At 41.2% G+C, this 23,424-nt stretch overlaps 3 protein-coding genes across 6 annotated transcripts in view; all 3 read right to left on the reverse strand.

Annotated features, from left to right (window-relative positions):
- Positions 1-1,517: 1,517 nt before the first annotated feature.
- On the reverse strand, positions 1,518-5,758 carry LOC137600844 (uncharacterized). 2 transcript variants are annotated; one of them, XM_068322699.1, is made up of 4 exons: positions 5,253-5,758; positions 3,800-3,876; positions 3,202-3,313; positions 1,518-2,656 (listed from the first exon to the last, which is right to left on the reverse strand). In XM_068322699.1, the coding sequence occupies exons 1-4, from the start codon at positions 5,533-5,535 to the stop codon at positions 1,611-1,613; spliced, it is 1,518 nt and encodes a 505-aa protein (XP_068178800.1). In that variant the 5' UTR covers positions 5,536-5,758; the 3' UTR covers positions 1,518-1,610. The 2 variants fall into 2 exon arrangements, with proteins under 2 accessions (XP_068178800.1, XP_068178799.1); XM_068322698.1 differs by having other exon boundaries at positions 3,202-3,316.
- Positions 5,759-6,486: 728 nt separating this feature from the next.
- Positions 6,487-14,349, reverse strand: taf5l (TAF5-like RNA polymerase II, p300/CBP-associated factor (PCAF)-associated factor). 2 transcript variants are annotated; one of them, XM_068322641.1, is made up of 5 exons: positions 14,174-14,349; positions 13,562-13,726; positions 12,784-12,888; positions 10,076-10,836; positions 6,487-9,552 (listed from the first exon to the last, which is right to left on the reverse strand). In XM_068322641.1, exons 2-5 carry the CDS (start codon positions 13,698-13,700, stop codon positions 8,755-8,757), a joined length of 1,803 nt encoding a protein of 600 aa, XP_068178742.1. In that variant the 5' UTR covers positions 13,701-13,726; positions 14,174-14,349; the 3' UTR covers positions 6,487-8,754. The 2 variants fall into 2 exon arrangements, with proteins under 2 accessions (XP_068178742.1, XP_068178741.1); XM_068322640.1 differs by having other exon boundaries at positions 6,488-9,552; positions 13,562-13,703.
- A 1,700-nt stretch (positions 14,350-16,049) lies between these two features.
- LOC137600396 (zinc finger protein 638-like) overlaps positions 16,050-23,424 on the reverse strand; it is a 30,671-nt gene continuing 23,296 nt past the window's right edge. For both annotated transcript variants that reach the window (XM_068322004.1, XM_068322005.1), the window contains exons 17-24: positions 22,181-22,612; positions 21,664-22,095; positions 21,436-21,585; positions 20,754-20,970; positions 20,461-20,637; positions 17,084-17,209; positions 16,832-16,953; positions 16,050-16,346 (exon numbers count right to left, since the gene is read on the reverse strand). In XM_068322004.1, coding sequence (XP_068178105.1) covers positions 16,290-16,346; positions 16,832-16,953; positions 17,084-17,209; positions 20,461-20,637; positions 20,754-20,970; positions 21,436-21,585; positions 21,664-22,095; positions 22,181-22,612 — 1,713 coding nt within the window. In that variant the 3' untranslated portion in view covers positions 16,050-16,289. The remainder of the gene's footprint in view (positions 16,347-16,831; positions 16,954-17,083; positions 17,210-20,460; positions 20,638-20,753; positions 20,971-21,435; positions 21,586-21,663; positions 22,096-22,180; positions 22,613-23,424) is intronic.

The raw sequence follows: 23,424 nt of genomic DNA on the forward strand, positions 1-23,424 counted from the left end.
TTTCCAATTACATCTACCAACACATACAAACACAACTCTCTCTTTAAAAAATGTTTTGCCTTTACAACTTTTTTACAGTCCTTGGTTGATACTGACATTTTCTAAAACTGGGGCATGACTGACTTCAAACTGTGAAAAGTATAGAAATTAAAAATATTGCAAACTGAGTTTATAAACTAAATATTCTGATTCCAATCATGGAAAAATATAGACATTAATTTTCTGGATAACACATTATATCAACCCCATATTCTTTAGAAATGAGAAGTAAATATATCAGTGTGACGAATGTAAACATGAGAACAACCATACATGAAAAGGTGAACACATGCACTAATAGATTTAGGCAAGCGTTCACATTAACCATTGAACACCTGGCTGCCTTAGAAAGGCTAGTCTTTAATGAAACTTTTGAAGAGCAAGTAACATAACGGCATGAAAAACTACTCATTTATAACAACTGCCTCTCGGACCATTACTTACAGAAGTATTTAAAGTGCTTTGAAGGATGAGTCTGACGTTATGTAAGGTAAGTCATGTGGGGTTAGGAGTGGGATATACTTGGGGTGGTTTACAGTCGACTAAAGACTAGAAGCAGTGAGAGTACCGTAGTTAACCTGTTCCTCAACTTTCTTAATTTTGAAAAATAAGCTCCAGCACTTCCAAAGCTGTCTTATGTTTATGTTACATCTTATCAGCCAACAAAACAAACTGATACACCTCAAACAGAAGTTCACTAATGACGGACACCTGGAATCAAAAAGCTGTGCAAGCTCTCAGTTCTGTTCATACTTTGTTATTGTCACTGTTATGTTGACTATAAAAAAGAAAATATCAGTAAGGCAGCGTCAGAGTTGTTGGAATGATAATGCAGTTTTCATTTAAATGAGTTCTCTCTGGTTTCAGTGAAAGACATACTAATGACAGATTTACTGAAGATGTGTCAGCAGTTTCAATGTCAACACTTCTGGATGTAAATTTAATCTGTTTTTAAGGCAGGTGCTATTTTTATGTGCTTAACATATGATGAATATAAATGTCAATTTTATTACATATTAAAACAATTAGCATACTGGGAGGTATAATATGCCTGTTTATCCAGTTTCAACAGGTGGAAAGTTGAACGTTCACATATATTCTAGACTGTTAGCAACCATCCGTGGTGCACTGGCATTGCGCCCACGTCCCTGTAACGCACGACAGCGGATAAAGCGGTTCAGAGGATGGATGGATGTTAGCAACCAAAATCATCCCACATAAATTCTGACCCTCTTCATCCTGGAAGGCTGTTTATAGCAACCGGATGGATTGAGTGTAATCAACAATATCTCATGCACTCTTCTACAGTCTATCATCCTCTCTCAGTTTGAGTGCATAAGTTTAGTTTAAGGAGCCTTTGGAGGGGAAAAACTTATAAAAAAATTCACATTTTACTGCTATGATATAGGACAAATACCAAATCTATGGACTCACATGATACAGACTTGTTTCTTTTTTCTTTGTGCTTACTTCATAGTCAGGAATTTCCATATGAAGGCATTTAAATGAATTCCTCTTCATGCCCCAAAATTTTGAGGATCACTCCCAGATGTCATCCATCTCCTGCAGTCCTATAGGCCACACTGGGACTGCTGCCGGTGTCTTCGAACACTACACATTTGGCTGAAGGACTGTCCACAGCGTGAGCAGCTGTAGGGCTTCTCCTGTGTGTGAACGGTACGATGTCGCTTCAGGTGGCTAGAGGAGATGAAACTCTTCCCACATAGTGAACATCGATAACGTCTCTCTCCAGTATGAATGAGAAGGTGGACTCGCAGGTTATTTGGCTGGGCAAAGCCCTTTCCACAGTGGGGGCAGGTGTAGGGTCTCTCCCCTGTGTGCACCCGCTGGTGCAGCTCCAAAGCAGCAACACTGGAAAAGACACGCCCACACACAGCGCAAACTACAGCTTCTTTAGTTGGAGTGCTGCTGCTCGTGTAAGGCCGCCTTTGGATGGTTGTGGCGTTAGGAGAAGCTGTAGGGGGAGGGGGCAGAGGAGGTGCCGTAGGAGGTGCAGCTACAACCACAGTTGCAGCGGCAGCAGCGGCAGCCATGTCAAAGGAGGCAGCAAAAGCAGCCATTTCATGTGTACCACCTGTGAAGAGCATGGTAGGAGGACCATCCAGACTGTCTCCTCCACCCTGTGCAGTGAAGGACGCAGACGGGTGGCCAGTTTCTGTGTTTCCCAAGCCCAGCTGTGCTACTGCATATGCTGCACCAAGATGGCTGACTCGCTCCTGCATCCAGGCCAGGTCCAGGCCCAGGCTGTTTAGGCGGTCAGGGCTGGGCTCTTCTGAGGCAACAGGGGCTGACAGCTGAGAGGGAAGTTCATCGTCAATGGTATCATCTGTCTGGATGTCTGGCTTCAGAAGACTGTCTACTGGACTTCCTTCGAGGTCCCTGCCAGTGGTCTCGGGAGCCAGGACCCCAACAGTGTTGATTGTCAAACTGTTATTTAGAAGTTTGCTTGATTTCCGTTTCACTCGGGGCCTAGAGGTCAGGTCCATTGTGGCGTCAGTAGGGGAAGAGGAAGGCTGGATGGCGGAAGAGGTGATGTTGGTTACACTGGTGTCAAGAAAGCTATCATCAGTGGGAGGTTCATCACTGTGCTCCAGTGCTGCAGGACAAGTAGGCACAGGACAAACAGATGTGTTTTTACAGAAGAAAGGGACATTTCAAAGACACTCCTTCATCCTCTGCAATCCAGGAGTGGTGAAAACTTTCAATCATTTACCCACTAGCTAATCTCTTAAATTAAGCCTCTTATACACAGCCTGTTGCAAACAGGACTTCTGGTACTTTATTGCTATTGACAACTCTGTATTAACCCTTAAACAGTGAATGCACAATATTGAAAGGATAACAAGGATCCTTCCATATGCCGCCATTGTTTGCTGTACAATGAACGTACCAAGTGTAGAATTACTAAGGGGAGAGACAACTATTGCATAACCTTTCTGTCTTTGTAATCTTTATACAAAGAAGAGCCTTAAACAGATACTGTTGATGGGGCTGAAAAGCATGTCTATACTGGCATACGAGACTAAACACACTGTAGCCTCACGTGTCACACCTCATGCTGCAAATTAGCTGTGGCCATTGAAACATTAAAAACAATCAATGAAAACTGGATTAACCATGCAGTTAATCTTCACGTCTCACCTTCTGCCAGACCACACTCTGATCTGATGTTGACCTCCACCTTAAGGTCCAGGTTGCAGTCATTTCGCTCTAATTTCTCCTGCTTCACTAGTGGCGACATTTTACTTGCCTCCTGCTGCAACACACATGATGTCATAGAAGAAGAGTGCCAAAATTACAAATTTGGTACTACATGTGTAATATGTCAAGTTATCTTATGAAGATGTTATGACCAGTTACCAAAGTCTGTGGCCTGGTTGTGCCTAATTTACCACAATTTTGATCAATATGACCAGTATTGACAAGAACAAAATCAATGAAAGCCATTATTTAATTTAATGCTTTTAATCTTAATCATGATTACACAATGCACAATTAGATATTTAACACAAACTGTTCTGCACTTGCCAAAATGTAAACCATGGGATTATCTAGCTGATGTTGTAGTTTCTTTTTTTTAAACTTGATTTGTATTCTGTTGTGTTCACTGAATTGTGTTTTATTATTTGGTGCTGTGTTTTTTGAATTGCTGAGATCTTTTCTATTTACATATGGGATGTGCACTTCAAAGCCCCATACATTACATAAAAGAAATAACTATTTGCTGACCAATCATCACCTTTGACATGCAAATGAAGCACTTGTCCTCAGAGGATGAGGGAGGAGGCGGCACCAGCAGATGATGTTCCTCAGATCCTGAGAAAAATATCACAGAACAAGTATTGTCTAAAGGTGCTGTTGAAGATGTGCTATTTTTCGTAACTTTGCACTCCACTTGTAGTATGAGAGGTACATTAGGCAATTAAGGCAGCCAGGCTGAGCTGCTATAATTCCCACTTGAGGACTGTGTGAAGGACTGACCACCTTATTAGAGATGAATTTAACCAGATTTGATTCCAGGTATGTTGGGTTATCTGCATAATACCTATGTGTATAGTCATACATGTAAATTTAACTTGGATCCAGATCAGACTCTAATGTGTGTTAGATCTTACAGTAATGTCACTGCATGGTTTTTGTCCAACACTGTCCATGCATTATTCATGAAGTGAGAAGATCCGTGAGAAAGCACGTCTTCAGAGTTAAAAACAATTGTATATAATTTTGAGATACAGTAGTTTTAAAAAGGATGTGGATCTTTTATTTAAGGTAGGTCCAGCTTCATCCTAAACCTAAACCTACTGGGTTTATAAACTACATATTCTGATTCCAATCATGGAAAAATATAGACATTAATTTTCTGGACAACACATTATATCAACCCCATATTCTTTAGAAATGAGAAGTAAATATATCAGTGTGACGAATGTAAACATGAGAACTACCATACATGAAAAGGTGAACACATGCACTCCTAGATTTAGGCAAGCGTTCACATTAACCATTGAACACCTGGCTGCCTTAGAAAGGCCAGTCTTTAATAAAACTTTCGAAGAGCAAGTAACATAGTAGCATGAAAAACTACTCATTTATAACAACTGCCTCTCGGACCATTACTTACAGAAGCATTTAAAGTGCTTTGAAGGATGAGTCCAACGTTATGTAAGGTAAGTCATGTGGTTCAGAGGATGGAGGGATGTTAGCGACCAAAATCATCCCACGTAAATTTTGACCCTCTTCATCCTGGAAGGGTGTTTATAGCAACCTGATGGATTGAATGTAATCAACAAGATCTCAGGCAGTCTTCTACAGTGTATCATCCTCTCTCAGTTTGAATACATTAGTTTAAGGATCCTTTGGAGGGGAAAAAATTATAAAAGTTTTTCCCCTCGGATACATTGGCTCAGTTTTTTGAGCCAATATATTACATGCAACTGTGTAGCAGAGGTAGATGGTAGCTAGTCCAAACAGAGCCAATGAGATCAAAATACAGTAAGCTGAAAGGCTAAGAAGGTGTGTGTGTGTTAGTGTGTCAGACTGGAGAAGTTAGAGCTGTCTGGAAGCAGACTGTCAGCCACGTCACGCTACTGTACGACCAGATATCGATCAGCTCACCAACAACACAACATGTACAAGACACGTCTTCCTGTCGCACAACAGGAGCTGCAGCCTCGCCGTCTCCAGCTGTTTACCTTCGGGTGGCCTAAGCTGAACGGAGTGCATTTCCTCCCGCTGATGCCGTCTCCTCATTTTCCTCTCGTAGCTCCGCATCTTGACGTCCATCTCCCGCACTTTCTGCCTGAGGGCGTCGTTCTCTTTGTGGCTCTTCTCCCGCTCCTGGTCCATCTGGGAGCGCAGTGCCGCGTAGCCATCGTCAACCAGTTTGCAGATTTCTGCCACCGCCGAATTGGCCAGGACCTCTATGATAGAGGCGATTTGCGCCTGGAAGCCAATACAGTCCGCCATCACCGCCATCTCTCTCCTCTGGGACGGACAGATGCGGTCGGTGGCCGCCAGCTGTTGCGGTTCAGGCCGGTGAAGAAATCCACACACTGATGTGTATTGGTGACATTAAAAAAGCGCCGCGTCAAATTCACATTGTGTGCTGTTTTAATGTCCCCAACACTGTTGTGGTTCTTTGAGGCGCGAGAGTAGAGTCGCTGGTTGATGACGTCATTTCGTTGTTCACCATCACTTCACGGCCACCCTGTGACAGCGTATTTAGAGTGTATTTCAACGAGTCCTCAATGAAGCAAGGACTCAATAAAGAAAAAAACAAAACTCAACACAGATCTGCTTTTACTACAAAATGTTCAATTTCTGACAGGCGTTATAACAAGATAATGTCATTATCGATCAGGGAATATAATCAAGACTTAATTTGTTGTTTGGTACTCGCTGAATTTTACAAGGCATCAAACGTCATGAAACATTCCTTTTTATAATGGGCCACTACTCTTGAGCTTTGATTGGATTCTTATAAGATGAACAAAATGATTTATTCTAAAATGTGTATTTGTGAGCCCCTGAAGCCTAAAATGACTACTAGGTGTAATGTCCTACATTGTATCTGGCAACAATACCCAATTTCAGCTAAAACATGTTGACTACTCAACCATTAATATTACTCATTAATTTAAAAAATCATGAATTAAAGTTACATTTTTTGGTAAGAAATGTAAATGAATTGCCAATGCTGTTAAAATGTTTCATATGACTTCTCCCTGAGGTTGAGATTGGACCTCCAAGACTTCAACACACAAGTAGATTTTCACTGATTTTGCAATTGTCTTTTCAAATATTCAGCCTTTTAAGAAGTAATTACTTGATTAGTCATCGACAAAATGACCTGGAATTTGAATCTCCTAGACAAAAAATATTAACATTGGGTTGGCTCTTCATTATTTATGAACCCATTAAGAGGAGACTCTAAAGAGCAGATATAAGGAATTATTGATTAGTCATTAACTAAATCATATGGCACTTGAAATGTACATCATATTTGAATAAATGGCGCGAGAAAAAAGCTCTTTATTCAGCTAAGCTAGGCCTCATGCGTATTTTATCCTCACAGATTCTGTACAAGTAGCTTACACTTTTAAAGAATGATCATTCCACTGTCTTGGCTTTATTCTCTTACTAATTTGTCCATGCCACATTATTTGTTTCTATTCATAACATACACTCAGAAGAGAAATTACTTGCACAACACCAAAAACAAACTACAATTTTTTTGAATTAAGTTTTGTTTTTCAGACTCACATCAATCAATTCACCTGCAAGATGGAATCCAACACTGAATCCACACAGACATGGCAGGCATTGAATTTTTTCTTTCTTTCTTGGTAGCACTGGTGCTCCCAAATTTAGAAGTTAGTAGCACCAGCAAAGACTTTAGGAGCAAAAGCAAAGCGTACAATGTAACATGGCATGTATTTTATTCACAGAACCGTCAACACTTTTGTAATCATGTTTGTAACATTAGTTAGGTCTCCTGGCTCTCAGTCCCTCTCTCATCCACCTTTTCACTGAAGGCACAGCAACAAAGTTCTCCTCAGGAGGACCCTCTACATGGAGAGAAAGAGCGAGAGAGGAAGAAAAAAATGTGCACCAGATTTTTCCCCCAGTCGCACCGGTGCTCCCAAATATATTTTAATAGTCACATTGATAAAAATTTGGGCGCATATGCAACCAAAATGGTCGCAATTTTGAGCCCTGCACAGGATCAAAACCCAACCTAAGATGCATCACTCAATCCAGTATGTGGAGTAAACAAGGACCCAACAGAAGCTTTGCTGCCAGTGTGTCCTGTCATTTATTCTTTCACTTACAAAGAAGTTCGCTTACAAAGAATGACTCCTCGTGTTAAAACAACCCAAACACAGAACCAAACAGCCCTCAAACATAATTAGAAAGTATGTAACCAATCCAGAAATATCATCAGCTTCTAAATCAGTATTTTTAGCCCTTATTAAGCACAACCTGGAGGATAACAGATTACAAAAACACCGTATATTTACACTTGAACTTAGCATTGCACTTTTGCTATTCGCAATATATTATGAAAAATGCAGCTTTCATTTCTAGAAACTTGCTCAGCAAAGCTATTTACACTTCATCACTCAATCTGCCGGCAGGGTGATTCAACAGCTAACACTGCCTCTGTTCACTCACTCTTGTATTTGGGATGAGGGTGAAATACAAAAAGAACTTAAACTGAAGTCACAAATTTTAGGGATTTGCTTGCTTTCCATCTTACCCACACGAGAGGATTCAATTTCACGGCTAAGAAAGACAAGTCCACATCAGGGACTAGACCCTCATTCTGGAGCAGGTGAAACCAGAAATTACTGGCACTGTTTAAGTCAGAATGAAAATATTTATTTTTTTAACTTCTCTAATGAAAAAAATTTTTTTGAACAAAGACCTCCAAAACAGAATGATGAAAAATATGGCCAGTTATGCTAGTCTCCCTTTTAATGGACGCCATCTGTCATAAATGCAAAACTTCTGAGGGTTAACCTCTTCAGATGAGCTTTTATTCTTTTTACATGGTTTTCGATGACTGCTGGCTATTAGCTAAGAGTCTGAAGGCAATCTTACATTTTACAATCTTACATATTACCTTTCAGAATATTTTACTCCAGTTGCCAAACTTTGACTTTTGTGTTGTTGAACAGGCAGACATATGAAACGTTAACCTAAATAAAAATGCTCCTTACTTTGGGATAGTGTAAACACAAATATCAAAGGAACGCTTTTCTAACAATGTTACAATCATTCCCATTTTGTTAAAGAACAGATCACAGTGAACTGTTTACAGCAGTGTGTACTCTGACACCAGCAAAAACAATTATATTTCAGTATTTCGGTCTTTTCATCAAAGTGATTTTAGGAGATTCATTCTTGTGAACAATCCAGCAGTCTGAACGGTTTTGCCCCAGCAGAGTTAAATACACTTTGGTAATTAAGAAAAAACAAAACAAGGTAAATGTTCATTTACATCAAGAAATAAATATCCAACATAATTTTTGTAACTATTTATAATTGTTTCCGTTTTTCCGTCACAGTTAAAGAAGATAAGCAAATATCTGTATTCTGGACTGGGGGTGAGAGGAGATAACACACCAGTCTGACTGTTGATGGCATTTTTGAACATGTATTGTCTCCAATACAAAATCCAGAAAGCTGTGGCTACTGTTCTGCTTTCTCTTGTGCCGTTCCCGTTACCAGGAGCAGGTTGCAGGCCATGAACTGGACGTTCAGCACGCTGCTGGTGTTTCCAGTGTACAGCCCCACCAGTTCACTGGATGAACCATCAGCTGGTGTCCCGCCGTGGGAGTTCTTGATGTCCCACACGCGGACCGAGTTGTCCATGGACGACGATGCCACCAGGCTGCTATCTGGACTGAAGGACAGGCTGCTGATGCCATCTGTGTGTCCTCGTAAGTCCTTGAACAATGTCCCTGATGCCAAGTCCCATAGCTTCACCCTCTGGTCCTCGCCAGCAGAGGCCAGATACTTCCCATTGGGTGAGAAAGCAAGTGAGAGCACTGGTCCACGATGGCCAGTGAAGAGGCGAACAGAGGCCCCCTGCTGGGTGCTCCACAGACGGACAGTCTTGTCCGTGGATCCAGTGGCCAGGTAGTTGGAGTTCGGGTGGAACTTAACACAGTCAACGTCAGCGAGGTGCCCAGCATAGACCCGCAGGGGGTAGGTACGGGAGAATGTCCAGAGGCGGGCTGTGCGGTCGTGGGAAGCACTTGCAAAGTAAAGGCTGCAGGAGCTGACGTCCACATCCCACACTGGATAGGCATGGCCCTGGTACAGCACCGTGTTGGTGAAGCTCCCTAGGTCCCAGTAACGGATGGTCGTGTCCTCGGAGCAGGAGAGGAGGCCGGAGCTGTCTGTCAAGAAGGCAGTACGAAACACCGGACCGCTGTGACCCCTCAGTGTTTTTATCTCACTGCCGGAAACAAGTTCCTCCCCCTCCTGATGCAAAAGAAATTGAAAAAAAAAATTACGCGTTACACCACAGCATATTTTAAGGAATCATTGACAGTATCTACAGCATTCCAATTTCAGCCAATGCATAAAATGTGTTGACATGTTTTAATAAAACACAAACAAAATGAAAATGCTTCTACTTACCATTTAAAATATATTTATATTAAGAGATTATACATTTTTGCTTTTTAAATATTACACACCACTTAATATACAAAATACTCGAGTCAAATTCACCATCTTAAGACTTTGTTACTATTACAATTCTAAATAAGTTTACCAATAACTGAAAATTATAATAAATCAATTTTATAGTCAATTATAAATCAGTTGTTTTTATTTTAATCACTGAAAATGTTCAATTTTTGAATTTTGAATTATATATATATATATATATATAAATATATATAATTTTCCAAGAGAATTTCTGGATTAGTTACTATAGAATTATACCCTCCCTTTATACTTAAAGCAACTATAATCCAAGTTATCCTTTCAGTTAACTCACTTCTTCCTCCAGTACGTCACAGGCCAGGTGGATGAACGACACGTCAGCCTGGTGCGCTTTGGCCTTCAGCTTCCTGGCCCTGAGGCTCCACAGCTTCACTGTGGAACTGTCAAAGCCAGCAGCCAACAAGCGGCTGTCAGCAGACACCTCGGCAGTGTTCAGCAACTGCTCGGTGTGGTGAAAGGCATAAAAACACACGGTGGTAAGCGTAGGAGGGCCCTCACGGACTTTCTTGATGCAGTCCTGCAGAACCTCTAGGGCTGCCTCACTCTGTGGGATACCTGCAGGGACCTCCACCCCCTCAGCCCCATCCATCCCGTCCATTCCCACCCAGGTGGAGGTGGAGTTTGGGACAGATGTTGATCCAGCAACAGCTCCATAGAACTGATAGTCTGTACGCCTTGAGGCAGTGACCTCCACCTGAAGATGCGTGCTGAGAATCCTGCAGAGAGCACTGTTGTCTTCGCTCTGCAGATAACGCAATAGGTAGCTGTGGGCCGGCTCCGTCAAGTGAACTACATACTTGTGCTCCAGGAAAGCACTAAGCTTCGGGTTGGTTGCAATATCCTGGGCTGTGAAAACATGGCGGAGTTGCTCTATGGTGGCACGTTGTGTACTATCCTGAAGAAAGGTACTGTGGAAACGACTATAAAAACCATCTACTGCACCCTTCAGGCCACAGCGCACCATATCCAGGTGGAGGTAGATGAAGAGTGGGTAGAGGATGCCGCTCACCTCCTTCGCCCAGGATATTTCTGTTTCTATTTCAGAAAAAATAGATCATTGTTTTTGTCTTTATTAATTACATGATCACACAGGAGGCAAAAGTAAACATGATTTGGTCAATATTATTTCCCCAAACAACTTAGAGCAGTGGTCCCCAACCTCCGGGCCACAGACCAGCACTGGTCTGTGGGTCATTTGGTACCGGGAAGCAGAGAGAGAAAAAATGTACATTACTTCTATTTTATTTATTTCGGAGTCTGAAAGATGTTTTATTTTGAAAAGTGACGTCTGTGCGGAATGATGCACAGACGAATGCATGTGTCTGTCCCGCTTGACAGGTCTCAGTCACGTGTCAGGTTATCAGCTGTTACAACTCCAATTAAGCGCCCACAACTGCACCTGTGTTCTGGATTAAAGTCAAGGCAGATTATCCTGAGATTGCCCAAAAAGTATCGAAAACCCTGCTTCTATTTCAAACATCCTGTCTTTGTGGAGCAGGATTTTCTGCAGTGACCGTAAAGAAAACCAAACTGCGGAGAAGGCCGGACATCTGGAACACACTTTAGGGGTCTCCCGTTACCCCTAGATCCACAGTCCTCAGCCACCAATTCTCATTATTGTAATTATTATTATTTGATTGACTTGTTCACCATTTTGTTGAAAATGATCAGTATTTCTACATTAAATGCACTGATTGTAAGTTGGTGTATTGTACGATAGTGACGCCTTATATTTTTGACCATTGTGATATTAGATAGATATTAGATGTTGTGATATTAAATGAAATGGAAATGCAATTTCCTCCGGGATTAATAAAGTATCTATCTATCTATCTATCTATCTATTAGTGACGCCTTACATTGTAAGAAGGGTTTACCTTACCAAACATGTGGGCTTCCTGCTAATTTTCACTTACACTTCTTATTTGTTATTTTAATTTTATACTGTTTATATTTTAGTTATAGTTTAGTATATGTCCTGTTAATGCTGCATGTGTCTGTTGGTGTAGTGTATGTCTTGTGGTATGTCCTGTGATATGCTTTTTCTCCTGGAGTTTATCCAGTATTTATTCATTAAGTAATGCCTGAGCAGTGGATATATGCTTTTTTCTCCAGGATTAATAAAGTACATATCTACCTATATCTCAAAATAAACCTCATCAGTCCAGTCACTTGAATCGAGTTTTTGATATGATTATTTCTTACAATTACTCCATTTACAGAGATGTCGATTATCAATTTATGAAAAAAAAGGTTGTTTTATTGTCTACTGATGTCTGCATTTTACATAAAACCACTGCGGATGATTTATTATTAGACTATATCTGTCCTGGTGTCATTAACAATTATTGCGCAAATGAAGGCTAGTTCGTGAAATTATTGTCTTAGGCCCTGTCCACACAATGACGGATTTTTTTTTTTTGAAACACAACTTTTAAAAAATGCATCGAAAACGATTCGAGTCCACACAACAGCGTTTTCAAAAAAATCTCAATCCACATGTAAATGCAGCAGTACATTTTCGAAGACGGCTATAAGCATGCCAAACCATGTGGTGGCAGTATTGAGTCAAATTTTATCCAATAGAAATCCTCCGTGTTTTGTTGTCACAACACACGGGCCCATAAATATGACGTCACAGAGGTTTTCGTCGCACGCAAGACGTCAGCGTTTTTAAAAAGTTGCAGATACAGCATCCACACGACAACACAGATCCAACGTTTTTTAAAAAATCCACCTAGGCCAGCGTTTTCAAAAAGTTGTCGTGTGGACGGAAGGCGTAAACGCAACAAAAAAGTTGTGTTTTCACAAAAAGTTCCTGCATCGTGTGGACGGGGCCTCAGATGACACTGGTCCGTGGCGCAAAAAAGGTTGGGGAACCGTGACTCAGAGCCTACATTTTAAATGGTCCCCATTTTTAATGTGAATGGCATGCAGTGTGTGAATGTACACTCTTGTGAAGCAGGAATGTGAATGTAATACCTGAAAGAAAGGAACGCAGCCTGGAGTACTGAATCTCATACTGCTGAGGGTCCGACTGGCAGGGCGCAGCAGTGACGATGTTACCACATCCCGACTCGGTCTGCACTACTCAACCAGGCAGAAACAGGGAGCGATAAACCAGGAGCGATTAACATTTACCACCATGCATTAATGTGCAAAATATTCAGAATGCTTTACCATAATAGATTGCACTGATTTGTATACAGAATTTTTAAATATGACCAGTTGTGTGAAGTGATAGTTTTAATAGAATTAAAAAAGAAAATTAGTAATTAAAACAGTTGGTAGCAGTAATAACAATAAGTTGAGCTAGAACTTTTTAAAGGTGTCATACAATTTTCACTTACACCGGTGGCCTATTATTTGAAGGGACCCAGACACTTGCGCTTTTCTACTCGCTTATTGAGGATGTTAAATACTGTATGATAGTAAAGAGAGTTAGGCTACATTCATTCACTATTTTTGTTCCTTTTTGACTTTCTCCAACTGAAAAAAAATAAAATAAAATTAGCAGTGGTGGACAAAATCCAACAAGGTGGATCAGCATTAGGTTGTAAATTTAATAAATGATAAAGTGTTGAAATCAATTTCTATTTTTGTCGTCTTGCCAGAAGTGGGGGGAAAAAAATTCACTGGCTGCATTTTACTCACTTTGATAATGACCAGACAGTTGTATTTTTTGCCTACAGAATTAGTTTTTCTCTGATGTGTATTCTTCAAATGTAAACTTAAAATGATGCACAGCATGATCAGTTACCAGTGAGGCTTGCAGCCATCTCCTCAGCTGACTGAAAAAGCTTGGCTCCTTTCAGGGCTCCATCCGAGTCCACGTACTGCCTCCGCTTCAGGTACTGAGCCACAGCATACTGGATCTGCTCAGCACGAACCCGCTTCATGACCTCAAAACCAACAAAACACAAACCTTTTACGGTTCAGAGGGAAGAATGTACAAGCATTCCCCTTTCTGACGTTCAGCCAAACACACGGACAATCGCACGTCATACCAACTATTTTCAAACACCTTCAGACATGCAGATGTATGTATCTATTAAAAAAACAACACTGCTGATCTCCAGAAACATTACTGCCCATTGCAGGGTGTCTTTATCGCATTAGTTAGCAGACACACGAACTTCAGATGCTGGGAACGACATGTCTGAAGGCCAACTCACGTGTTCGCCTGACACTATAGGAACATCTCGTTCGAACGGGGTCAAATATTAGTTCAGTATATTTTCATTGAATAGGCTGATGCCCTTGATGGGTTAGCCGGCTAAGTTGGCGCTAATGGAAACTGGCTTGACCGCTCCGACGTTTTAGCGCGATCGATTCGGTTCCGTACCTCCACCGATCACAAATCAGTACTCACTGCATATCGCACTGTTCACCGTCCTTCGTTGGTTCAAGTTGGAGAGGTTTTAATATAACTTATATAACGCGGTGCCACTGTCTATCCATGATGCTCCATCGTGTTTGTGTTTCCCTGCCCACCGAACAACCATCAGATCACGCTAGGTTCCCTTTCGCTCGCTTTATTAGCTAATAGCTAACGTCACACACGCATGTCTTCTTCGTCGTCTTCATTGGTGTTTAAAAGTTGCTGTCATATATGGAGTTGCATTGCTGCCACCTAGTGGTTTTGGCAACATCTGACCAAATAGCAAAAGCCAGACCCTTCATCGATTGTTTAATCACTCCGTAGAAACTTGGTACTTGCTTGTTGATTACACCACTTCAAAAATAATTTAGCAATTTTTGTCATCCATCTGTACATGGTGCATTGTATTTCTACACAAAGTATACACTGGTCTGTAACTGAGCTGGCTTTATATTGTGCAATTTCCTCCGGGATTATTAAATTATCTATCTATCTATCTATCTATCTATCTATCTAAAACTGCAACAAAAACCATGCTGTTTATTATTTTTCATTATCATTTCATTTGACAGACACTTAGCAAGATGAAATACATGTGTGAACACATGTACAAACACATGTGTCTGTTGTGGACCACTCATTGCAGGCTACCATAAGTAAAACCACATCATCCAACCAGCCCGTGTGTGTGGGTTCTTGGTGGGACGGGTACACAGCAGTTACATTGGTGCCGTGACCCGAGATTTCTATCAAGCTCGTGAACTGGTGACCGTCCTGTCTGCCACATCACTTCATGGCGCCATCAGCTCACACTATTTTGGGTTCACAGTTACTAGGGTAGCGAGTCTTGCAGTGAGAGTGATAACTGTACACTGTACAGTGTGTCATAGTGACACGGGAACTTTATGTGTCACACCAGTAATAGTGTGTCACACAGATTGCTGATTTTATTTTATTATTTTTGATTTATTTGCCATTTTCCGATTGATGATTTCACATATTGGGGTGAACTGCATCTATCTATCCATCTATCTAATCAGTATAGAGTATAAACATATCCCAGCTAATGAAATACGGTAGTTGCACACATGTTTGTATGTATCTATGTGTATTTATGTGTGTGTGTATATACATTATATACATATATACATTTCACACACACACACACACACTTCCCTCACCCCACAGTGTGACAATAAGGTACTTGTATAACACACGTACCTACCCCAACCCCTACCTAATTGATCTTCACTATGATCAATTAGGGAAACCCCTTGGACCCCATAATTCACTAACTTGACCCTCTCACCGCATGATCACGTGACTGACAAAAGGGGGGTTCAGTGGAAAAGGTGGGATATGAAGCCCGCATGATCACCATGATTGACAAAAGGGGGGGGGGTGGTATTCACCAGGAGAGGCGGGATATACACAGGAAGGGGCGGGGATTATATATTTTTTGTATTTTTTTGACGATTAAATTTATGTGACGTCATCCGAAAAGACGGGATATACACCGAATGATGCGGGATATACACCGGGAGGGGCGGGACTTGAGGGGTCAAAATAGGTCAAAGTCATCATTCAAAAGTTAATTGACAGAAGGTGGGTTAGTATTCTCTCTCTCCAGTTAACAATTGTGTGTGTTCTCGTCCATAAACAGGTCACTCACACAAGACTTGTGGCTCTTTCTACAAAGGTCTATCTCCTTTATCAAACATCCATCAGAAGGTTTTATTACCAATTTTAGTATCTCAAAGGTTTTTCAAAATGAAGTTATTTATACTTAACAGTATTGTCACCTAATTTTATAACCTGAAATAAACTCAGTAATGGCACACTTGGCAAACACAGTTAAAACATTTTTAACTGTAGATGGATTTATTTCAGATATATACATGGTGGATAAGGAATAATAATCACTAAGGTAAAACAAATATTTATTTTCACTGCCATTTAAATTCCATTGCTTACAGTTTTCTCTGCATTTTCTTGTTACTCATAACACACATGAAAAATTATTACACATTGAAAAGGAAAAGGACAAGACATAACTAATTTACACCAATCATGTAAGAATATGGACCCTTGATTGGAAAGGAAGGAGTTAGCTTGAGTTGGCTGTGGCAGTCGCATTCACCGTACTCTCGGTCTGCAGGTATTTCTAGAACAAGAAAAGAACATACAAGAACACAGGATTAGATTGAAACATTTAGGCTTTAGTGTGACCAATGTTTGGTATTTCTTAGTTTGAAAGATAAAACGAGGTCTTCCCCATGTGAAAAGGCCAAGACACAAAACACTGTAAAACGCACTGGGTAACAAAATTATTCAACAATCAGTTTCCTATGAACTGTTAAACACTTTGTTTTGACACTCAAAAAACATGTCCTGAGTGGGTGTATACAGTACACTACCCTCACACTTGGAATCCTAACCTTCTCATTTAATGGTTTTTCTTATTTTTTATTTCCTACATTGTACATTGACACCAACGACATCCACACTCACAAAGTGTTGAACATACCACGTTTTGCACTTGTTAAAATACCCGCCTTTGTTTTGCACATTCTTTGCATTCGCCCAATCAGCCACAAATGCTTAGATTATGCCCAGCTCAAGAAATAAAAGTTTGCTGGGGTTGCCTACCTGTAGGCTATTATAGTGTTTGAGGGTTTTGCAGTGGTTGACCTCCGCCTCTTTGGATCCAGTGAAGAACCTATTACATGGCTTACAGAGGAAACCTATCTTTGGGACCAAGAACTCCATACCTGTAAAAAAAACAACCCCCCCCCCACACACACACGCACACACACACAGCAAGGTCAACCAATCATACAATATGACGATGCCTTACACATATGGTTGAACTATTACTGAGAAAGCTGCCTCGAGTCTTACCAACTGGGTTGCTGGGGTCAAAAGGAGGGAGGGAACTGTCTTCACTCTTGGGAGTTTCCATCTTCATCTTGTGCTTCACACTCTCCTCCTCAGTGTGTGTTTGGCTTTCAGACATCTCCTGCTTTCCTGTGAGAGACAGTTAAATCTTAAATGGGACATAACACCACTGGCTTTGCCTTTTTTAAAATAAACTTTATTGTGAATCTCTATTACAACTGTGTACAGACACGGGAGAATCATAAAAAGAGATGAAGATTGAATGTGCCTGTGTGTACTATTTTTATACATAAATAAACCTTTATGGTGATCGAAATTAACTGTGCCCAAATAATAAAAAAACTGAAATCTAGATCCTATTTCAGGACATGATACACATTAAGTTACAGTATTTTCCGCACTATAAGGCGCACCTAAAAGCCTATAATTTTCTCATAATCCTGTAGTGCGCCTTATAATCCGATGCGCCATGTATATGGATAAATATTAATACTAGTATTGGTTAAAAACAAGATCGCTGAAAAAAAGCCGGCAGTCATGCTGAACTATGTCACCAGGGGCGCCCTCAGACAGTATTCAGGCCGTACTACGCCCCCTAACAACGGTAGTCAAGGGGCGTTGCCGAAGTGCCGACTCTCACTCCTGCTGTTTGACGGCAGAGCAGCCTGCTGAGAAGAACACTGGTGACCGGCTACGACAACGTAGCAAGACTTCGGGAATTTTCAACAATTCTATTAATAAAGTTTAACCGACTGACTGATCTCAGTATTCCCCAACTACTGTGGCACCGGAAATAACCTACTTTAAAGTTAATTGGTCTAAAAAATGCTATTGTCGTGTGTCAGTACTGGATTCTAGTGATGGTCAATTCTATTAGTTTGCGGAAACACACGGAGAAACTGGCATAAAGGTGAATGAAAGACCCTCAAGGCTGAACTTCCAGCCTTTTCTGAAATATCAAGAGCAGAGTCACTGCTAGACAACGGTACCTGGTGTGCTGCACTGATTTGCAAATGTAGGCGGGCGGTGGAGGAGCGCATTTAGGTTTGTGTATTCTGTCTGCAGCGACGTGCTGTGAGATTCAGGCCGGTGAGACACCGACGTTAAAGTCAGTTCTAGGAGTAAAACAGCGTCATATTTGACAGTAAATTAGCAGCCTGACAATAAAAACCGGTTGAAAATTGTTTAGAATAGCTGCACCTCACCTACGACTGGACTACCTATCGAAACAATATTTAATTAACGAAGACGAACGTCGGTGCTTCAACGTTCACATCAGGAAATAATCCGCCCTGTTCGAACTGAGTGGACTCGTAATGAATTCAATTTTTAATATGCGTGATGACTTCTTTCTAAAATGGCAAAGTGATCAAGTGATCAGGTTTCCTTGATGAGGCTCAGAATGGCTCATTGAAATAACAATAGGGCCATTTACAGCTGACTAAAGGTACTCGCAGTCATGCACGCTCTAGCTAGTGGACGGATAGCGAAACTAGAGCCACTATTTTTTTAAATTTATTTTAATATTTTTTATTATATGTGCCTTATAATCCGGTGCGTCTAATATATGAAATAAATTATAAAATAAACAATTCATTAAAGGTGTGCCTTATAATCCAGTGCGTCTTACAGTGCAGAAAATACTGTACTTCTTTCATAACCAGGAACAAGAGCCACAAGTCAGCTGTGGCTTGACATCTATGTAGGATGCATCAGTTTTCTTTTATTGTAAATAATGTTTACATGTGAAATAGTGAATATATTGGTAGAAGGATACGGAGTTTTGAACTGCCAGGCAGGAGGCCTAGAGGAAGACCAAAGAGGGGGTTTAAGGATGTAGTAAAAGAGGACATGAAAGTAGTCTAGGCTTGCGGTCGCCGATCGCCACTGCGCCATAGGCAAAGTAAATTCCAGAGTGGCTACAAAGTTTTTAGCCTGTGTAGCCACAGTGGCGTACTTATTTTTGGGATAAAAAGGCTAAAATTTACAACCAGGGGTTACTAAATGGCTGACCGTGATGGTTCTGTCCGGACCCGTGACCACTCCATGATAAATTAACGAGAGTAGATTTTCTTGGTGCATTTTCACTGACGGTCGCGGCTACAGACGGCGGCGCTGCTCCTCCAGTTAATACGAGGTAGTCCAGTGGTCTCTTTCACCACAGATGACAGAGACCACCACAAGTCGTACACAGGCACAAGGTTACTTGTGTACAAGTAAAATACTGGCAGGCCACGTGCCCCTTTCTCTCATGAAGAAAGATCTGTTTGCATTTTTTCCCTGAAAGAGCCAGTTTTTATTGATACTTTCTGAACATGTTAATTTAGGCCTTCAGTTCTTTAGGCTGGGATGTCTTTAAATCTACAAAAAAAAAGATTATTCAGCAACAACAAAATCATACTATCGAATATTGAGAAAAAAATATTAGGACTGAACAGAAGATTTTGCCCTCAGAATGCAACAAAGCAATTCCATTTTCTAAAAAATTTCCCGGGGGAGGACCCCCAGATCCCCCCTGTGAGGGGTTATCCCCCCCACACCCCCTGTAACGAGTGTTGCTTGTCAGTGTGAGCCGCTGTCTTGGACACAGAATGTGGCTTTTTGCGGCTTACTCAATTGTTTTACACTGAGCCACAGTGGCTTAGTCATACTATCTCCTAGTGCAAGCTTAGTGCAGGGCTCGAAATTGAGCCCATTTTGGTCACATATGCACCCAGATTTTTATCGGTGAGACTATTAAATATATTTGGGAGCACCGGAGCGACAAGGGAAAAAAATCTGGTGTGCCTTTTTTTGTGAGACTGCACTCCTGCTAGGAAACAATGAGAACTCAGCTGCGGCTGCTCTCCTGGATGAGGGAGAGAGGCGCGCGGAACGGAGATGGACGGAGCATCTCTATCGCTCTGTCACTGCCTTGCTTTTGGGTAGGTGCTCCTAAAGTCTTTGCTGGTGCTACCAACTTCTACATTTGGGAGCACCAGTGTCAGCAAGACAAAAAGTTAATTTCGAGCCCTGTAGTTGGTGTGAGAGAAGAGGATGCAGAAGACAGGGTTAGATGGAGGCAACTGATTCACTGTGGTGACCCTTGAAGGGAAAAGCCGAAAGGAGAAGATAATAATTTTTCCTCAATAAGGTAATAAGGTTTCCTCAAGGTGGGATGATATGAGCAGAAATGACAGAAAAGGCCTTAATCCCACATCCACCCCAGAGTACTGTCCCGCCTTCTGGGGTGGTATTATTTTAACATCATGAAAAAAAACTAATAAAATCAAAAATACATTAATCAAAATTTCTCTAATTCATGGATCCAAGTGATGTTCTGGTCATGCCTAGTAGTCTCAACCAATGGCCCACTCCTATCACTATCAAGTCACTCTTACCCCTCTCTAAAACAGAAGTGATGTTTTTGTCTTCTTTCTCCTCCTTCTGGTGTTCTTCATTTTTGTCCAACACCACCACGTCCTCCTTAGACTGAATGAAGGTAAGATCTTTGTCTTTGTCATCTTCATCACTCTTTGTAGTCAGTACGCTTCTTTCTAGGTCGTTCGAGGAGTGTTCTGCATCAGAGGCAGATGTGGGAAATGTATTTGATCAAAGAGATTTCAGAACATTATTATTCACAATATTTGAAACTTAATGAAAAGCAGAAAGCAAAATGATGTGATATTTGCACCTATCTCTGGTTGCTCTGGCTCGAGCTTTTGGCTGGGACAAGAGTCCCCACCTGAAACCGGCACAGGAGATGCTGCTGCAGTGAGGACCACATCTGATGACATCACAGTATTGTCTGCTGACGCATCTTTGTGCTCTGATTGGTGCTCATCAGGATTTACCAGGACGATTGTGGCATCTGACATTTCAGTTTCAGCAGGAACCTCCACGGGCATGTCCTAGACACAAAAAAAGAGGATCATGCCATTACAATATGACAACTAAAGAGCACTCAGAGTGCATCCCTTGGACAACTGCATTTTTTTTTTTTTGAAAAAAGGAAAAATATCTAATTTTGAAGTACTGAATCTATTTGTCAAATATCCACTATACACTGGATCTTTACACTGTGCAAACATCTTCAGCAGATGTAAAGAAATGCTGTCAAGAATTCTTTCAAAAATGTTCTATTTTTGAATTTAGAAAATGGAACATGCATAAACTTGTACAATTCTGTAGGATCATAGCAGTTGTGTGACAAAAATATTATACAGTCAGGAAAAAGTTATATTTTAATCATATATATGAAGACAAACCAACATGAGTGATCACATGACCCACCCAAGGAGGAGGTAATCAAGTTTCAGTTACCCTGCTAACCAGGTAGAGAAACTCTAACATTGTGGACAAAAGTTTCAATGTACCCTTGGAGCTTCCTGTGGGACATCACTTTCTGTGGTTTCCATGGGAACAGAGGAAGAAGGAGAGCAAGGAAGGTCAGTCACATCTCCCACTTCATCAACCGTCACAAAGTCACTCATGTTGAATGGGAAGTCATCCGTCTCCTCCTGCACCTATAGCATGACGAGAATAAGATGAGCTGAGGTTCAAAAACAGTTTCAAAATTGTCTCACTTCATTATGGATTCTCACCATTTTGGGCTTCGCTTTAAGCCGTTCCTCCCTCTGCCTGTGTCCCTCAGACCTGTGAGATATCCTCGATCCTGACAAACATTCGCCAAATACTCTCTTCCTCTCTCTTTCCCTCTTCACCCACGGCCTTCTTTCCTCTTCCCTTTTCTCTCTCTCCTTCCTGGCTCTATCCTCGTTGTCCTTCTCCTTCTTGGCCCTCCTCGCCCTCTCTTTCATCTCCCTCTGTTTTTGCTCCCCTTCTTTCTTTTTCATGTCCCCCTTCACTGTCTCATTCTTGGCTGGCTCTCCAGTCTCCCCTATTTTCTCACCCTGCTCTGTCACCACTTGCATTTCCTCCCCTTCACCATGGAGAGAATCTTGTCTGGTGATTGAATGGCTGGAGCTGATTGTTCGACACTCCACAAGAAGTGCGTTCACCATCTCTTGAGTAACCTGGTAAATGAAGGATCAAACAGAAGATGTCAGACCTCCTCAGTGGAACAACAGAAGCATACAGAGATTGTTAAAATATTTTTACCTTGGGGAGAACTGGCGTGGCTGATTCTGGAGAAGCTGCTTTGTAATCAGAATGAGATACTTTCACCTCTTCACCAGTAGGCAATGCATAATTTCCCGCATTAGATTCACTGATGTCTCCCTTCCCTTCTGGTGTCTCTGTGACATTTTCAGGTTTTTCCTTCATGTCTGTCTCTAAGCCTGGTCTAGGTTTTACATGTGCTTCAGCTGAAGAGTCAGCAATCTCAGCAAGCCCGTCTTTCTTGTCCATGTCTTTGTCCATGTTTTGTCCAAGAGACTCACCTTCACCAGCTGTTATTTCTGTGTTCTTCATTTCCTCATCCTTTCCCTCACTGGATTTTTCTATCCCCTCCAGTGGAAGTTCAGAATTCTTTTTCTGCTTGTCTGTTTCAGCTGGCCCCACTTTGTTGCCTTTTCCATTTGCAGCTGTTTCCTATGACCAGAAAATGTTACATCAAGTACCAGCACAAACAAATGTTTGATACACCCACGGTGAATATGTAATCATTTATATCAATCAAGGATAAAAACATCTAAAAGAATGTCATACACTGCATTTTACAGACCATAAGGCACTCCGGATTGTAAGGCGCAGTCTCAATAACGGGGTCTATCTCTGTACTTAAGCCATGCAGAATACGCACCACATTAAAAAAGGCAACAGAAGCAAAACAGTGAGTTTGGTTGAACTTAATTTTACTACCCATTTAAAAATACAAAATTTTTTATCAATCTTTTGACACAAATCCATCAGTCTTCATCTTCTGTATCTGAATTGAACAGCTGTGTAATTTTGCCATCAAACATGCCAGGTTCCCTCTCGTCATTGTCGGGGTCAGTCTCAGTGTGGCTGTTCGGCAATGATACTGGCTTTCCCACAACTCTTGCAACTTCAGTTTGAACCCCCTGTTTACACTAATGTCCAGCGTTTGGAGTTCTTTTTTTAATCCTCCCAGAGTGATGGCGAGTTCCAAATTAATTTGCTTCATTTGTTTTTCACAGTAGCCGTTGTATGGGAGCGAATGAAGTTTCAGATCAACAGAGTCGGTGATGCGTAAAAAAAACAAAACAGTCTCTTTTTAGATACGCCCCTCTCTCATTTTCTCCTTATCCATCCAGTCTTTTTGATTGGTCTCAGTGATGACTAGTTGGAATCTTTTATTCGGCAACATCTTCTTCTTAGATATGGTCATATATGGTATGGTAAACTTACCCACCAGAAGCCTGGGGGAGCTAAGCATAGTA

Source organism: Antennarius striatus, chromosome 8 (genome assembly GCF_040054535.1).
Source record: "Antennarius striatus isolate MH-2024 chromosome 8, ASM4005453v1, whole genome shotgun sequence".
Lineage (NCBI taxonomy): Eukaryota > Metazoa > Chordata > Actinopteri > Lophiiformes > Antennariidae > Antennarius > Antennarius striatus.

Bases quoted from the DNA above. Each gene is read 5' to 3' on its own strand.
- LOC137600844 (XM_068322698.1), bottom strand. From the start codon at position 5,535: ATGGCGGTGATGGCGGACTGTATTGGCTTCCAGGCGCAAATCGCCTCT. The intron at 3,877-5,252 runs GTAAACAGCTGG...TATTTTTCTCAG, and splicing joins TCAGCTTAGGCCACCCGAAG to GATCTGAGGAACATCATCTG. The intron at 3,317-3,799 runs GTGATGATTGGT...TGTGTGTTGCAG, and splicing joins GCTTCATTTGCATGTCAAAG to CAGGAGGCAAGTAAAATGTC.
- taf5l (XM_068322641.1), bottom strand. From the start codon at position 13,700: ATGAAGCGGGTTCGTGCTGAGCAGATCCAGTATGCTGTGGCTCAGTAC. The intron at 12,889-13,561 runs GTAACTGATCAT...CTGGTTGAGTAG, and splicing joins GATGGCTGCAAGCCTCACTG to TGCAGACCGAGTCGGGATGT. The intron at 9,553-10,075 runs GTGAGTTAACTG...CTTTTGCATCAG, and splicing joins GTGACGTACTGGAGGAAGAA to GAGGGGGAGGAACTTGTTTC.